This window comes from Sminthopsis crassicaudata, chromosome 5, assembly GCF_048593235.1.
Source record: "Sminthopsis crassicaudata isolate SCR6 chromosome 5, ASM4859323v1, whole genome shotgun sequence".
NCBI classification, from domain to species: Eukaryota; Metazoa; Chordata; class Mammalia; order Dasyuromorphia; family Dasyuridae; genus Sminthopsis; species Sminthopsis crassicaudata.
The window spans coordinates 19,578,754-19,595,869 of NC_133621.1; the positions used below are offsets into that span (position 1 = coordinate 19,578,754).

Genomic DNA, 17,116 nt, shown 5'->3' on the forward strand with positions numbered 1-17,116 from the left:
GAGTGGTGGGTCAGGGAACAGACTTAGTCCCCAAGACACAGCAGTAAATGACTGTCATAATCTACTGTTTGAGGAGCCCAGACTCCAGCTCCTGAGATAAGAACTCAGTATCTGACAAAGATCATTGGAAAACTGGAAAACATTTGGCAGAAACAAGGCCCAGATCACCATCTCACACCAGATACCTAGATAAATAAGGTCAAAATGGGTACATGATTTAGCCACAAAGGGTGATAGCACAAGCAAATTAGGAGCAAAGGACAGTTTACCTGTACGATCTATGACAAAGGAAGAACAGTAGAGAGCATTAGGAAATGGGAAATACTTTTGATTACATTAAATTAAAAAATAAAACCACTGCAACCAAGATTAGAAGGAAAGCAGAAAGCTAGGAACCAATTTTTAATGGCAAGTATCTCTGATAAAAACCTCACTTCTCAAATGTATCGAGAACTCGGTCAAATTTATAAGAATACAAGTCATTCCTCCAACAATGAGATGATTCAGACCAATTCCAATGATCTCGTGATAAAGAGAGCCATCTGCACCCAGAGAGAGGACTTGGGAACTGAGGGTGGACCACAACAGAGCATTCTCACTTTTTTTGTTGTTTGCCTGAATTTTATTTTCTTTCTCATTTTTTTCCTTTTTGATCTGATTTTCCTTGTGCAGAAAGATTATTGTATAAATATGTATGCCTATATTGGATTTGACATGTATTTCTTTTTTTTTTTTGATTTATTTAATTTTTACAAAAATTTTCTGCATGGGTAATTTTTCATCATTGACAATTGCAAAACCTTTTGTTCCAATTTTTCCCCTCCTTCCCCCAACCTTCCCCCAGATGGCAGGTTGATCAATACATGTTAAATATGTTAAAGTATGTGTTAAATACAATACATGTATACATGTCCAAACAGTTGTTTTGCTGTACAAAAAGAATCGGACTTTGAAATAGTGTACCATTAGCCTGTGAAAGAAGTAAAAAATGCAGGTGGACAAAAATAGAGAGATTGGGAATTCTATGTAGTGGTTCATAGTCTTCTCCCAGAGTTCTTTCTCTGGGTGTGCCTGGTTCAGTTCATTACTGCTCTATTGGAACTGATTTGGTTCATCTCATTGTTTAAGAGAGCCACGTCCATCAGCATTGATCATCATACAGTATTGTTGTCGAAGTATACAATGATCTCCTGGTCCTGCTCACTTCACTCAGCATCAGTTCATATAAATCTCTCCAGGCCTCTCTGAAATCCTCCTGCTGATCATTTCTTACAGAACAATAATATTTATATACCACAATTTATTCAGCCATTCTCCAATTGATGGGCACCCACGTAGTTTCCAGTTTCTGCCACAAACATTTTTGCACATGTGGGTCCCTTTCCCTTCTTTAAAATCCCTTTGGGATATAAACCCCGTAGAAACACTGCTGGGTTAAATAACTTTTTGAGCATAGTTCCAATTTGCTCTCCAGAATGGCTGGATTTGACATATATTTCTACCATGTTTAACACATATTGGATTACTTGTCATTAGGGGAGACGGTGGGAGGAAGGGGGAAAAATTGGAACACAAGGTTTTTCAAAAGTCAATGTTAAAAAATTATCCTTGTTCATGTTTTGAAAATAAAAAACCTCATTTAAAAAATGGTTAATGATCAATGGATATGATGGGCAGTTTTCAGATGAAGAAATTAAAATTATAATCATATCAAAAAATGCTCTAAATCACTATTAGAGAAATGCAAATCATACTTATCAGGTTGGCTAATATGACAGAGAAAATGACAAATGTGGGAAATTTGGGGCCCTAAAGCACTGTGGTGGAGTTGTAAACTGACACCACCATTCTGGAGAGCAATTTGGAATGATGCCCAAAAGGCTATAAAACTATAAAGAATTACAAAGGGAGGGGAAGGACTCACGTGTGCAGAAATGTTTGTAGCAGCTTTTTGTAGTGGCTAGAAACTGGAAATAAAGTGGATGCCCCTCAATTAGGAAATGGCTGAATAAGTGCTGGTATATGAATGCTATGGACATGTGTTATTGTTCTAGAAGCAACAATGAGCAGTTGCTTTCTGAAGAATCTGGACAAACTTACCTGAATTGATGCTGAGTGAAGTGGGCAGGACCAGGAGATCATTGTACGTGATAACAGCAACATTGTGTGGAGGATCAATTGTGGCTGATTTAGCTTTTCTCAGCAATGAAGCGATCCAAGACCATCCCAAAGGACCCATGATAGACAGTGCTACCCACATCCACAGAAAGAACTCATGGAGTTTGAATGTGGATCGAAGCAGAATATTTTCACTTTTTTTGCTTTGTTTTTTTCCTTTTGTTCTGATTTTTCTTTCCCAACATGACTAATGTAGGAAAATGTTTAATACAATTGTACACGTATAACCCCTATCAGATTGACTGCCATCTTGGGGAAGGGAACTGAAAGAAAAATTTGGAACTCAAAATCTTACAGAAATGAATGCTGAGAACTATATTTACATATAATTGGAAAAAGATAAAGTGCAAAAAACGATGCTTCTCAGACTTGAGGTTCACAGGACCTTTTAATCAGAAATTTCCTTCTTAGTCAAACCTCTCCTTTTAGAGATGAGACAACTGACCCCCAGAAATGTTAAGTAAAAGGGGTCAGGATTTGAACTGAGCTCCTCTCCTGTCCAAGTTAGGGTTCTTTGCAGTACTCCTTGCAACTCAGGCAGAAGTATATCTAGTCTTCTTCTAGAGAAGCCTGGTACAGAAAAGTCTTCTTGATATAAAAGGCAGCATTTTTTCGGCCTCCTTCAGGTGTCGAGATGAATGGAACTTATGTTTCCGTCCTTGCTTTCCCTTATGACCATGAGATGGGGACCCCCCCAATTCCATTAATCACCCTGGCTTTCAGTGCAGATGCCCTGGGTAGACTGTAAATAGGATTGGGAGGAAAAACTGGCATTTTTATTTTAATTAACCTCAAACTAAAAATTAGCATTTCCTTCCATTGTTAAATAAAACATTATCCTCAGAAAAAGCTCCAAATGCTTCAGTAGACTGCCAACCAAAGGGCTACAGTGTAATGTTCTAAAATGCAATGTTCTCTGTTGAGGTTTTCTTGGGGTCTCTGGAGGCAGCCTTCGTTCCAGTTCAGTAATCACCCCATATGCAGCCAGGGGTTAAAGCCCAAATCCTTTATTGTCTCTTTCAAAGTCTTGTCTCCTTTCCTGAGGCCCGGTTAGCTTTCTTAGAGGCCTTCCTCTCTCCTTGGTTCCGAGAGCTTAAGCTCCTGCCGCCAGTCCTTTGCCTTCTCTCCAAACGTCTCTCCTGGCTAAGGCTCCCAGCTTATATGTTCCACACTGAGTGAACAACAATCATTATATCACTAGAAAACCATTATTTGTTGGAGGATTAAATCAGTGCTAACCTAGATTTAACCATTGTCTCCTCACTTCCACTTAGTTTCAAGTTCTGGCCCATAACACTCCAGCATCCAAAAAAGCCGAAGAGGACTTGGGGCAGATCCAAAGAGAAGAGTTTTGAGTTGCCCCAGTCCTGCCTTTCCTGTTGCCACCATGTTGTATCCTCTGTTAGGAATTAGACACTGAAGAACATCACCTTAAATCTAATAAAGGTCCCAGGGCTCAATCCCATATTAGGGAAAGAGGGAAACAGGGACATTTTTGAGGGACAGGGAAACTTCTTGGGGAAGGGAGCCATCATTCCTTAAAACTCCTCATCCTTCCTGCTACATTGTTCACAATTGCCAGTGATCTAGCATTGTGATCATTGTTGACTATGATTGTTATTAATAAAAAACCTATTTTTGAAGGTAGAGGGCTTGCTCACTAATATGGCCATTAATATCACCCAGATCACTGATGCACTTAATATACTGTGCTAGATTATCCAGCAGAAGTTCTGTTCTTGATCCAGGAAACCCCTTGGCATCAGTACTTGTCCCCCTCCCTCCTTTGCAGGCTTCTTGCCCCTCTACACAGCCCCAACATGTCCTGCCATCCAATAAGGGCTACAAGGTCCTCCCTCCTGGAGCCTTCCCAGGCCTCCCTGCTGGGAATGCTCACTCTCATCTCCACCTCTGCCTGGATTCCTTCATGTCTCAGTGAAAGTGCCCCCTCCTTTCCCTGTCCTCCTCCCATCTTGGTGACTGCTCTATGGATTCCATCCCTCTGAAGGTAGCTTGCCTGCTGGGAACTCCCTAAGAGCCCTTCTCTGTACTCCCAGAGCTTAGCACAGTACCTGGCACACAGATGGTGCTTAATATTTGCTGAGACTAACTGGGGGGTCTGATAGGGGAAAAACAAGAAGACACCGGCAAGGCAGAGTTCAATGGCCTACACAGCCCTCTCCAACTCTTGGGTATCTGAGCGATGGCTTCAATAGGCATGAAGTGGGTGAGGCTTTTTCCCCCCAGAGGGAGGATCTGTGTCCTAGTCTCGTGTTTTCCACCTGCAGGGAGAGAAGTGGGGCTTCCCACGGAACAGAGAGAAGCTCTCTCCCTCCAAGCACCAACATCTTGTTCATTCATGAATCTGGACGGAAACAGAAAATGTGTTCTCTGCTCTTCCAGGTGTTCTCAGAGAAGATGGACAACTTCCCACACCGCATCCCTCCATCCACTGGGGACAGGAGCCACCAGGGGCCCGCTTCTGGGTCTCCGGCCACATTTCTGAGGATCTCAACAGCCACCCCCACCCCGCCCACAACTCCCCTCTTCTGAGGGACACACTTGCCCTGATGTCTTCCAGCTGAGCAAAGTGAAGCACAGAGTAACCACTTGCCCATACTGAGCTCCTAGCTATGGGCAAGCCAGGACTAGAGATGGTTGTACAAGAAGTCTATTGCTTTTGTTTTTTTGCCATTTTAAAAAATAGCTTTTTATTAAACATGTGCAACTTTTTTCCATATTGATCATGTGCAAGAAAAATCGGATCGAAAGGAAAAAAACCATAAGGAAAAAAAAAAAAAAAGCAAACACACACCACCATCACATGCTGAAAACATTACACTTTGATCCACATTCAGTCCCACAGTTCTCTCTAGATGCCGGTGGCTCTCTCTATCAGTCTATTGGAATTGCCATGAGTCACGTCAGTGTTGAAAAGAGTCACATCCATCAAGCTGATCATAAGAAATCTATTTTGAGGATAAATGAAACAATGCTTGGAAAAAAAAAAAAAAACCCCAACACATAATAACACTGTGCCTGGCATATAGTAGGTGCTTAATAAATGCTAACTGTCTGACTGACAGAAATACCTCACACCAGAATACTTAAAACAAAGAAGCCAGGAAGGCGATGGGTGGGGCCATCCTCTTTCCAGGTAGTCTACTCCTCCCTCCCCCCCAGGCCTTAAAGTTGGTACTCTCTGCTTTCTGTACTTGATTCCTATTCCCTCACAGAAGGGCTGTCAATTCTCACTTCCCAGCCAGCAATGGGCCTGTCTCCTAACTCCTAAATTGCTGCTTCTGACCTGTTCAGGCCTAGGAAACCAGAAAACAAGCGTTCAACTCCTACCTGACTCTCATAGTGATTTCACATCCACTGTGCTAATCCTAACCAGGCTCAAGCAATAGTTAGAGAATATAATTCCCATTTTGCAGATGAGGAAAGAGACTCATCAGTACTCACAGCACAAGGGAGGCATTGAGCTAAGTCTGTTTTTAATTCTTATTTGATCCTCATAACAACCCTAGCAGACAGGAGTCGTTATCCCCACCTTACAATTGAGGAAACTGAGGGAGAGTTAAATGACTTGCCCAGGGTCACATACCCAGCCTACCCAGAAACTCTTAAGCCAGGATCTGAACTTTTAAGATTTTGCTTACTATTTTAATAATTACCACAATACAACTGTTTCCTTTTTAGTCCTATTTTATGTGATTAAAAATGTTATTCTGAGGAACCCACAGGATCATTCAGACTGCCAGGATACAAAAAGGGGAAGAATTGCTGCAGTAGACTGAGATATCTATTTTCTGAATAAAGGGGTTTTTTTGTTTTTTTTTTCCCCCTGATGAAGCTATAATATAGAGAAAATAGATTGTTAAGTGAAGAAAAAATCTGCTTAATATAGGATTTCTTGAATTGAATGTTTAAAAAAATAATAACCATAGAGATAACAAACTGGTCAATTTCAATGTCACTGTTCCTTTCATATCAAATATTTTCACTGACACTGGATTGGGCAATTTTACAGTAAGGGGGTTACTTTCATATTAACAACTTTCACTTGCCCGGACACAAGGAAACCCTGGTCACTTATGCCCCCCTTACTGTTACTCTCAGTTGCTCCTTTCAGTTAGCAATTGTTTAACTTTTCCTTCTGCTTTTTGGGGAGAGGAGCTGGTGATGAATGGATCTTGTTTGGGTTCAAACAAAATATGGCGATGATTTTTTTTTTTAAGTTGTTGAATTGGAACATCACGGCCAGCTAGTGTTAGAGCCAGGCACGAAACTGAACAAAGTAATCCAGTTTGCTGAAATACAATTATACAGAATAAAGAGTATGTCAAAATTTGGAAAGGTCCTTAAATTCTTGTGATTTCCCCATAGCTTCTCCTTATCTTAAGTCACTTATCAAGAGTTAAGGGAGGCTTGGAAGTTAACTGAATCACTCCTGGTCACAAAGCCAGTAAGTAGAGTTCAGGGGCAGGATCTGAACCCAGGACTTCCTGATTCTAGCATACACAATGCCACAAAAAAGAAACAGAATGTAAATAATGGCCGTGAGTGACAAGTTATGGACTTCACTCTTTCTTGTTTAAGCAACAAGCACTTAGAAACGAATCCCTACTCCACGGCTGTAAAGGGCTAGAACTGAGCAATGCACTTGGATGATGAAGCACGTGAGACTAATTGCCAATTGGACGGTTCCCTATTAACTTGTTTAAGGTTGACCCTCCCCAGCTGTTCTGTGCTGACTTGATTGGTGAGACAAAGAGAGGGAAGTGACTTGTGTGGGAGGAGCAAGAGAAACTTGGGTGGTGGAACTCACGCTCACTTGCACTCGTGACCTGGCGTTGGAGGCGACGGTAAAGATCTAGAATAAAGACGTTTAGTGATCCTGACTCCTGCTGATTTCTGGAAAGATAGAGTTCCAGCACACAGCAGGCCTTAGGATGGAGTCTGGGGATAGAAAAACAAAGAATGAAACAGGCCCCATTCTTATATAGCTTCCACTTCCAGAAGCAGGGAGGTAGAAGGGACACCTACTGGAGTGGGAGAGCTGGAGGGAAAGGCAGTCTTTTCTGGTACCTTGAAGGAAGCATCTGTGATTTGAGAACATGAAGGTTGATTGCAATATTTCTATTGTAAGGGGTCTGGCACCTAGCAGGATCTGAGCTTGGATGTTTATGCTTCCTGGAACTCATGGCTGACCTACCAAGTCCCTCCCTCCCAGGGCCTCAAGTTTCCTCATCTGCAAAGTGAGGGGGGGGCGTGTCTCGGAGGCCTCCTTCAGTCAAGAGGACACGTTCATAATAACAATTCTGTACACTATTTGAACCAACTTCTATGGCCACTTTACCCCCCCCCCCCCCAGCCTTTGGTCACCTTGCTGACTATTATTCTCCTGGCCCACTCAGTTGTTCAGAACATTTCACTAATGAGGGCACAACATGGCCTTGATCCAGACCGACTGCCCAGCTCTGCCCTGGCTGGCTCTCTTGAAAGAGTGTGGTTCAATGATTAACAATTCATTTCCACTCCTAGAAAATCAACCCAAATGACACCTTTGACTGGATACTGCCTGATAGCTACTATTGGTAAATAAAACTGACTTTTAGAGCACTTCAAAGATATGAACTCTTTGCTCGTGATAAATAGCTCCAATGTTTGCAAAGCTCTTTATAAACATCTCATTTGACCCTTACAAAAGAAAGGGAGCCTTTATTAAGCAGGCACTGTGCTAAACACTTTACAAATATTATCTAACAACTCAATAAAAGTAGAGGCAGAAAGATTTTGCCCCAGAAATTTATGAACTATGTGGCCCTGGGAAGACATTTAATTATTTCATCTCTTCACTTCCTCATCAGTAAAATGGGGAGGGATATACCTCCTGAAGCTAATGTGAGGATCAAATGAGATCTAATGTAGAAAGCATTTTATGTACATTAAAATACTATATAAAATGCTACTACTTCTAGCTACTAAACTAGCAGATGGCTCTGGAGGAGAGAATGGAGCCCAACCCTCCCTCACTTCGATCCAATTCCCTTGTATGTTATAGCATCAATTCCTTGATGTCGTGGCCTTTGAGGATGAGGACAAACAAGTAAAGTAGCTAACTATGCTAGCTACTATAGAAATGCTATTATTATCAGATGAAGCATTTATTAAGCGCTTACTATATGCCAGGCAAATATGGGAAGCAAATATAAACAACAGCAAAATGGCCCCTGCCCTCAAAGAGCTTCCATTCAAATGGGAGAAGAAAAGTTCAGGTGGCATTTGTCCCTGGCAAGGTTAAGACAAAAGCTCACCTCCCAAAGTCAGGGGAAGAGTTCAAAGTTCTACTGAGAGGCAGGAGAGAAGGATGATCAATAGCACCTACAAGTGAGTAGGCAGAGCAAGTTTTATACTCATTCACAGATGGTAGAAACTAAGTAATTTGCCTAACACTAAAAAAACCCTCCAATTCCTACCCCCATTGACCCACAAGGGATCTCACAATATTGATATGACTTAAGGAAACCTGACCAACCAATCCCACTGCTCATTATTTCCAAATTTAAGGTTATTTGCTAGCCACAGCCTCCAATAACCTCTCATTTTAGAGGTGTAAACAGCCCAGGGACATAATGAGTCACCAGCCAAACCAGGATTTATTCCCAACTATCTTCCCCCAATTCTCCCTGTGCCTTACTACCTTTTACAAGTGGGAGTCACAGAACTTAACACTTCCATGTGCTAACAAACCCAGAGATCATCCTGTCTAAAAGGAGGGAAATCAAGTGCCCTCTTTTCTTATGAGGAGGAGGACCAGAAAAGGAGGATGATGGAGACCTAGGGCTGTGAGGGGCTGCCGAGTAGGGGCAAATCTGCCCAACTTCTCCCATGGAAGGGCAAAGGGAGGTAGCATGGACTCAACCTTCTCATCTTGTGTGCTTTCCCTTCCTGTGCCCTTTATACACTTTATAACTTTATAACTAGGAGAGTTAAGTCCCATCTTTTCTCTGAGTCTCAGTTTACTCATCTGTAAAATCAAGGTGCTGGGTTTGGAGTCAGGAAGATCTGAATTCAAATAGGGCTTCAGCTGTTCCTAGTTGTGCACCTCTTGAATCACCTGACAGCTCTCTGCCTCACTTTCCTCTGCTGTAAAAAGAGGATAATAATGGCACTACTTCCCAGGTCACTGGGAGGATCACATAAGTTAATACTTGTAAAAGGCTTTGTATAAAAGAGATCTAGCTACACTCCCCTCGGGATCCTCACATGAACTGGCAAATGGGTGTTATGCCTGACCTTTCACTTTTTTTTTTTTTTAAATAGCTTTTATTTACAAGACATATGCACGGGTAATTTCACAACATTGACAATTGCCAAACCTTTTGTTCTAATTTTCCCCCTCCTTCCCCCCTCCCCCAGATGGCAGATTAACCAATACATGTTAAATATGTTAAGTTTAAATTAAATGCAATATATGTATACATCTGACCTTTCACTTAAAAGGAAGTGGGCCCTGAGCCATGTTCCTGACTACAGGGAAATTCATTACAACAGTCCCAACTACCCTTTGGTCTCCTGGGAGCTGGCAGACTGTGCCAGGCACAGGGACAAAAGGACTGAGAGGGTGGGGCACATACCCACGCCAAGAGAAGGTCAGCACTCCCCAAAGTCAAAACTCCTCCCAGGTCTCTGGATTAGGTGGCAACGAGCCAAGGGGCCCAACGAGGCCAATCAAGGTTCAACTCCTAGAATCCACAGTCAGCTCCCAATCATCCTGCCCTCTGGCTGCAGCAGGAAGTGTCTTGAACCCAGGGCAGTCCTATGGACTCCCTTCGGAATATGCTTTTAAATGTGTAAAATACATTCCACCACATTATAAACGAAGCTAGTTACCCTATTAATTAAAATATTTAAAAATTAAAAAAGCAAAAGCACAATGGACTCTGGATTAACAACCCCTGCGGCTTAGAGGAGACTCGAAGGTGTCCAGTCCTACCTTTTACAAAGGGGCCTAAGGATAAGGTCCCAGTTCAGGGTGCGAAAAATTCTTAATCTGATAACCTAGTCATAAGGCTACACATCCATTCATACTCATTCAAATCATTGACAAAGTTGGGAAGTATGAGTGAGATTCCCAAAGCCAGGAAAAAGATGCAAGATGGGGATGATCTGGTGTTCCCATTGGGACCATCTCCCTTGGAGAGGCTCTGAATTCTTGTTCATTCCCCAACCCTGCTGGGGTCAAGGCGGGGTGAGCCACCAGATGCCCCTCATTACTTCCCTGCACACAGTAGGGCAGAGTGGATCAAGCATTTCTCTGGGAGGTGAAAAGCCCAGGCTTTCATCACCAAGTTAGGAGTCTCCAGGCCGCTGGTGAGTCTCCCTCCTCATCTGTGCAACAGTAACAACAACAGTATCCACCTCCCGGGGCTGTTCTGTGGGCAAAAGGCTTTGCCAACCTGAAAGGCTTTTATGAGAACTCTGGAAAAAGGTGGCCGGAGGATGGAAGGTGGGGCGCTGAGGATCATGGGTCAGCGGGAGATTGGACCCAGGAGGCAGCCTCTCCGCCTGTTATACAGCGAGGCTCTTAGCAAAGAACACTGGGCATCTGGTGCCAGCGCCAACATGGAGAGGATAACAGAGTAAACAATGTCTTCCTGATGTGTGGCAATAGGGAAGGGCTCCCTGGCAAGCCTCGGGGCACCTGCTGCCCAAGCAGTCCCAGGCAGGAGGGGAGTTTTGCAGACTCAAACTTAGGGACCTCCGAGGTCAAGGAGCATGTTTCCCAGAGCAGGGAACTGAGGCCTAGGCTCCCTCCCACAAGTCTGTGCTAGCCTGGGGACACTCAGACAATAAACCTCAAAAAGCCTGAGGAACTAACAGGGCCCAGGAGAGGCCCAAGGGCACTGATAAGTTCATATTAAGATACAAAGTAACTGCAAAGGGGAGACAATGTTTCCAAAGGGGGAACAAGGAGAGAAGGGAAAGTGCTGAAGGCTGGAGAAGGGGAGGGGGAAGAGGGCCCTCCAGACGGGACTGGGACAAAGGTGGGAAAGTGGAGAAGTCCCCGGGTGGAGGGGGGGGAGAGGCCCAAGAAACGAGCAGCATCCAGGGCCGCCAGAGAAGGGGGTGGAAAAAGGAGAAGGAAGCTCCCCACCATAGGGAAGCTGCCACTTTCCCCCATTTTTTTGCCCTTGGCCTCCCAAGTCAGGCCTCGAGGCTCCAGAACTAGGAGGGGGAGGCCAAGGGTAGCAGGAGAAAGGGGGAAGGGACAGAGCCCGGTTCCAAGTCAACCGCCCTCCCTCGTGGCAGGTCCACAGCTGCGTGGGAAACGTCTTCCTGCAGAAGCCGCCGTGCGGTGCGGCCCCCAAGCGCAGCCCCAGCCGAGCCCAGTGCCGGGACCCAGAAGCCCCCTCTCTTTGCCATTCGTATTCCGGGTGCCCCCCACCCCCGGGGCTCCCTCTCCTTGGGGGGCGGTAAAGGAGCGGAGACTGGAAACGGTCCAGCTCCCACGCAAACTTGTCCACGCACCTCGGGGGCCGCAGCCTCCTGCGGGGAGGGGGTGTCAGTGGTCGCGGGCCCACGCACGAGGGCACGGGGTGCAGGGGGTGCCCGCCCGCCTCGTGGGCTGCCAGGTGCTGCCCGAGCCTGCCAGGCCCAGAGCGGCAGGGGGTCCTCTCAGGTGCCGGCCTGCCCCAAGTTCAAGGCTCTTTCCGGGCGGTAACTAGGGGGGAGCCGGTCCCCAGGAAGGGGAACGGGAGTGCCGGGACGGGGGGGGGGTGGATAGGGGGCGAGAGCCCCTGTCACCGACGTCCCCGGCGAGGCGGCGGGGGAGGGGGGCTGTCCGGCAGAAGGAACTAACGTTCCCCAGTCCCGCAGATGGGGAGGACGGAGCGGGAGCCCCGGGCAGCACCCGGGGCCCACGGGGGCGCGGCGCGCGTGGGGCGGCGGGGGGCGCGCGGGGGCCCCGGAGCCGCGCAGCAGCTCCCCCTCCTCCCCGGACCACGCTCACCAGTTGCCCGAGCCCACGATGCACACTCTCAGGGGCGCGGCGGCCATGGCCCACGACCAGGAGGCGACTCTCGCAGCTCCGACGGCCGCTAGGGCTCCGACAGTTTCGAGCGGCCACAGCAGCCGCCGGGCCCAACCCCAGCCCCAGCCCGCCGGCCTCCAGCTTCCCAGGGCCGCCCCAGAGGAGACGCCCCGCCCGCTCGGCCCGCCTAGCCCAATGGCCGCACCGCTCCGCCCCTCCATGATCCACCGACTGACGGGCGGAGCCCCGGCCCGCGAGGACGCGCCCCGCCCCCGCAACGCCCCCGGGGCACGCTGGGACTTGTAGTTCGTGCCCACAGGAGCCCGCGGGGCGAGCCGGGACAGCTGGAGCCCCTTCTGGAGGTGTGAGGGGCAGAGGCGGAACTGTGCAGGAGGGTGGGCCCGGGAGGGACTCTAGAGTCCTCATGGCCATCGCCATCATCAACTAATATTAAAATTAATAACAAGTGAGTGCTCACCTGCCCCTCGAAGTTTGCAAAGCGCTGTGACTGTATAAGCTCATGTCATCCTGACACCAATCTGGGAAGTCTCCAAGTCTGACGCAGTCCCGCAAGGGACCCTTAGCCGTCCTCGTAAGCTCTCTGACAAGTGAGGAAACTGAGGCAGACAGAGGCTGAGTGCTAAAACCCTCGGTTAGGAAGCGTCCGAGGCTGGATTTGAACTCGGCTCTTCAGACTCCAAGTTTGGTGCGGCCTGGGCAAGAAGCACGGCCGGGTCTGTAAGCCGTCAGTTCGGCCTGCCAGGGTGGTCGTGAGACTCGAAAGAATCTTTGCAAGTCACTTTACAAACCTTATAGAAAAGTTAAGTGTTGCTCTTAAGCGCCCGTTTTTCCTTCTTTCCATTTCCACTGTTTGTTCCATTCTACAGCAGTTCGCTCAGGCCTGCCTTGCCCGGGTCCCCTAAGAGCTTCTTTAGATAAAAACCCTCCAGCAGAAGGGTTTCTTAAGGTCCCCCGTGGGGGAGGGAGGGAGCGCCGGCGGTTTTAGTTCCAGCGAGTTCCCACGTGTGGGGGACTAACCCTCCCCGGGGCAGTTCAGAACCTGGAAAGTGCTCTGGGGTGGGATTCAGTACCCACTTTAGCGTGGAAGCCGGCCTCCTTTCCCCTGAATTCTTCCGCGCCCAGTTCCCAGTTAGAAGGACCCGTTGATTGGTTGTTGGTTACTCAGCATTCTGAGTGCCTCCAGTGACCCCGGCCCCCTTGCTGTCCCTCTCATTCAATCAGCCATTTTTTGACTCAGCATTTTCCCCTGCTGTCCCTGACCTGGAATCCTCCTCCCTCCCCATCCCCCTTCAGTCCCTTCCTGACTTTCCTGGTTTCCTTCTAACGTCCCATCTTCCCTGTCCTCCTTAACCATAATACCTTTCCTCGGAAACATCTTCCATTTATACTGCTTATGGGGTTGTTTTTTTTTAATAAAGCTTTTTATTTTCAAAACATACGCACGGATAATCTGACAACATTGACCTTTGCACAGCCTTGTGTTTCAGATTTTCTCCTCCTTCCCTCCACCTCCTCCCCTAGATGGCAAGCAATTCAACATATGTTAAATAAATTAAAATATGTCTTAAATCCCATGTGTATAAACATAGTTATACAATCATCTTGCTGCACAAAAGAAATCAGATCAAAAAAAAATTAAATGAGTAAGAAAACAAAATGCAAGAGTGAGAATGTTATGTTGTGATCCACACTCAGTTCCCAATCCTCTCTCTGGGGGCAGATGGCTCTCTTCCTCACAAGTCATTGAAGTCATCAGAATCTTATCTAATCTTATCACCGTGCACAATGATCTCCAGGTCCCGCTCTTTTCACTCAGCAGCAGTTCCTGTAAGTCTCTCCAGGCCTCTCTGAAATCCTCCTGCTGCTCATTTCTTACAGAACAAGAATATTCCATAACATTCGTGTACCACGTTATGTCTTGTTTGTCATAGTAGTGACAGGTTGTCACCTCTGTGAGACTGTGAGCTTCTTGGGGATAGATATCATGTCTTTGCCTTTCTTCATATGTCCGACTCTTGGCATCTTGCCTGGTACATAGTGGGTGCTCAGCAAATGCTAGTTGAATGTCTATCTAGCTTGACCTGCTGAATACCTACTATGGGCAAAAACCAAGGTCCCCCAAGAGGGATGTCTAACCTCAAACCTAAGCCCTTTGACTTCAATCTTGGTGTTCCTTCTAATAAACCAAGCTGCCTCATTCCTAGAATTTTAACAGGGGCTCTTAACCCATGGTCCATAAATTCCTTGGGGTTCCCAGAACTTGGTTGAAGAAAAAAAAATGACATTTTTATTTCAATAGAATTGGGTTCCTTTGTAATCCTCTGTATTTTGTTTGATGCATTTAAACTCAGTGCTCTGAGAAGGGATTTCTTAGTTTAAGCAAACTGACAAAGAGGATACCAATTAAGGGGAAAACAGAAAGACCCTTCAATCAAATAGCTAAAACTTCTAAAGAACCTTTAGTGAGAGGCTAGTATCTGGACATGACAAAGTTAAGATAAACTTTGGCAAGAGCTGATCCCATGGGGGATTTGCATCTGGTTGGAATTTTAGAGATTTTTTTAGACCGGAAGTTCTCCAGTTTGGGGGTCTCTCTTTACACTCTTCAAAATGAATGAGGACATAATTGAACAGGTATAACCTAAATCAGATTGTTTGCTGTCTTGGGGGAGGGGAGAGAAGGGAGGTAGGGGAAAAAATGGGAACTCAAAATCTTACTACAAAAATGAATGTTGAAAACTATCTTGAATTAGAAAAAATAAAATACTATTGACAAAATGATTGAAGAAGACCCCAAAGAGTTTTAGTTTATGCAGTCTATGCATCAGTATTTACCCTATTAGGAATACTAATCTACTTAAAAATATTTATTCACTAAAAATAATAATAAATCCATTGCATATTAACATAATTTTTATGAAAAATAGCTTTTCAAAAGCTCACAAATTATGAGGACATTTTTTCCTTTTTAAATTCAATTTTTTTTTGTTCTGAATTTTCTTCCTTTTTCCTCCACCTCCCACATACTGAGGCCAGAAAAAAACAAGACCCATTGCAAATATGTATCACCATGCATGCTTTACATATTTTTGCATATCTCATTAATATTTAATAGAAGACAGCTGGGTTCTTCTATGATTCTTTATTCAATCTATTGGGATAGGTTGAATTAAAAAACAGAAAAATAAAAAAATAAAAAACAAACCTTGGTTTTATACACACAGATATACAGTTGGAAAAGGAAGGAGATTTGGAGGTTTTTGTTTTTGTTTTTGTTTTTTAATGAGCAGAGGACATCTTAGCATTATTATGAAAATCATTCTGGCCCCACAGACAACCTTAAAGGGTCCAAGGTGCTCAGATCCTATCCAAGCTCATCAGAGACCTGTACAAAGTCACACAGGTACTTAATATCCAGACCTTGAATTCAACCTCATTTTCTCTGAATTAAAGTCCAGTGTAGATTAAAAAAAAAAAAAATAGGTATATAGGAAGAGGAGTGGGAGGGAGGGAGGAAGAGGAGAGAGAAATGGAAAAAGAGAGGCAGAGGCAAAAGCAGAGACGGAGAAGAGGGAGACAGAATCAGACTGACAGGGACAGAGAGAGAAGGGAGAGGGAAAGAAGGAGAGGGAGGAAGGGGAGAGAAGGAGAAAGAGGAGGAGAGAAAAAGGGAAGGGGGAAACGGAGACGTAGGGAACATTTTTAAAGTTTATGTGTCACACACTATGCTAAACTCTAGGGAAACAAATATAATATTAGTTTCTTAAAGAAGGAAGACAGAATAAAGAGAAGCTATAAAGTTGGGGATAGAGAGAAGAGTACAGCTGCTTAGGAGAAGGGGGAAGAGGAGCAGGAGGGGAAGGAGAAATTGGAGACATAAGTCCAAACCCAGTGAAATAAAATGGAGGGCACTATTAAGAGAATAGGACCAAAGGGCAGAAGTGTCTCCCGTGAGAAGGACGTGTCTACATGGAATAGATAATACACTGCCCTTCCCCACTCCCCTACATCCCCACCCTTGGCAAAACTTCAGAATTCAGCACTGTTCAAAGATCAAAACCTGCAACACCAGTATAAACAATTTGTCACATTTCCAAAAAGATTTCCAAAATCTTGGGGATTTGTTTTATTCATTTTTAAAAGTTTATAGTGTCTTCTATTTTCATACCTTGGACCTTTCAAAATATACATTCTCTCCTTTACCATTAAGACTTCCTCATAAGGAAAGGGACCCACATGTGCAAAAATGTTTGTGGCTGCCCTTTTCATAGTGGCAAGCAACTGGAAACTGAGTGGCTGCCCATCAGTTGGAGAATGGCTGAATAAGTTATGGTTTATGAATGCTATGGAATATTATTGTTATGTAAGAAATGATCAGCAGAATGATTTCAGAGAAGCCAGAGAGACTTGCAGGAACTGATGTTAAGTGAAATGAGCAGAATAGGAGATCTTTGTACAGGGTGATAAGATTAGATAAGATTCTGATGGACATGGCTCTTTCCAACAATGGGATGATGCAGACCAGTTCCAATGGTTTTATGATGGAGAGAACCATATGAACCCAGAGAGAAGAAGATTGTGAGAACTGTGTGGTACGGAAATGGTGAAGGGTCACCATTTAATAAAAAAGCTGGAGAGAGCTCTAGAGAAAAGCAAAGTTTATTGTACATTCTCGCGAGAAGGGCGTCCCACTCTTCGAGTAGACTATCGAAGAGAGGAAGCGCCTCCTGTGGGCAGGACAGCACCTTTAATCCCTAACGCAAAACGCCCCCTCCCACCACTGACCCTCATCCTCATTGGCTGAGAGTCTTACATTCTAAACGCGAGATCTACCCATGAAATTGAACTTGACCAATAAGTACATAGTTGCCCATATTT

At 45.2% G+C, this 17,116-nt stretch overlaps 1 protein-coding gene across 2 annotated transcripts in view; it reads right to left on the bottom strand.

Moving 5' to 3' along the window:
* GPD1L (glycerol-3-phosphate dehydrogenase 1 like) overlaps nt 1-12,754 on the bottom strand; it is a 33,240-nt gene extending 20,486 nt beyond the window's left edge. The window contains exon 1 of one of the 2 annotated variants that reach the window (XM_074267201.1): nt 12,696-12,754. In XM_074267201.1, the coding sequence (XP_074123302.1) occupies nt 12,696-12,739 (44 nt within the window). In that variant the 5' untranslated portion in view covers nt 12,740-12,754. Of the gene's footprint in view, nt 1-12,196; nt 12,474-12,695 lie in introns of those variants that run through there. The other variant, XM_074267200.1, reaches the window with a different exon arrangement.
* Nucleotides 12,755-17,116: the final 4,362 nt, after the last annotated feature.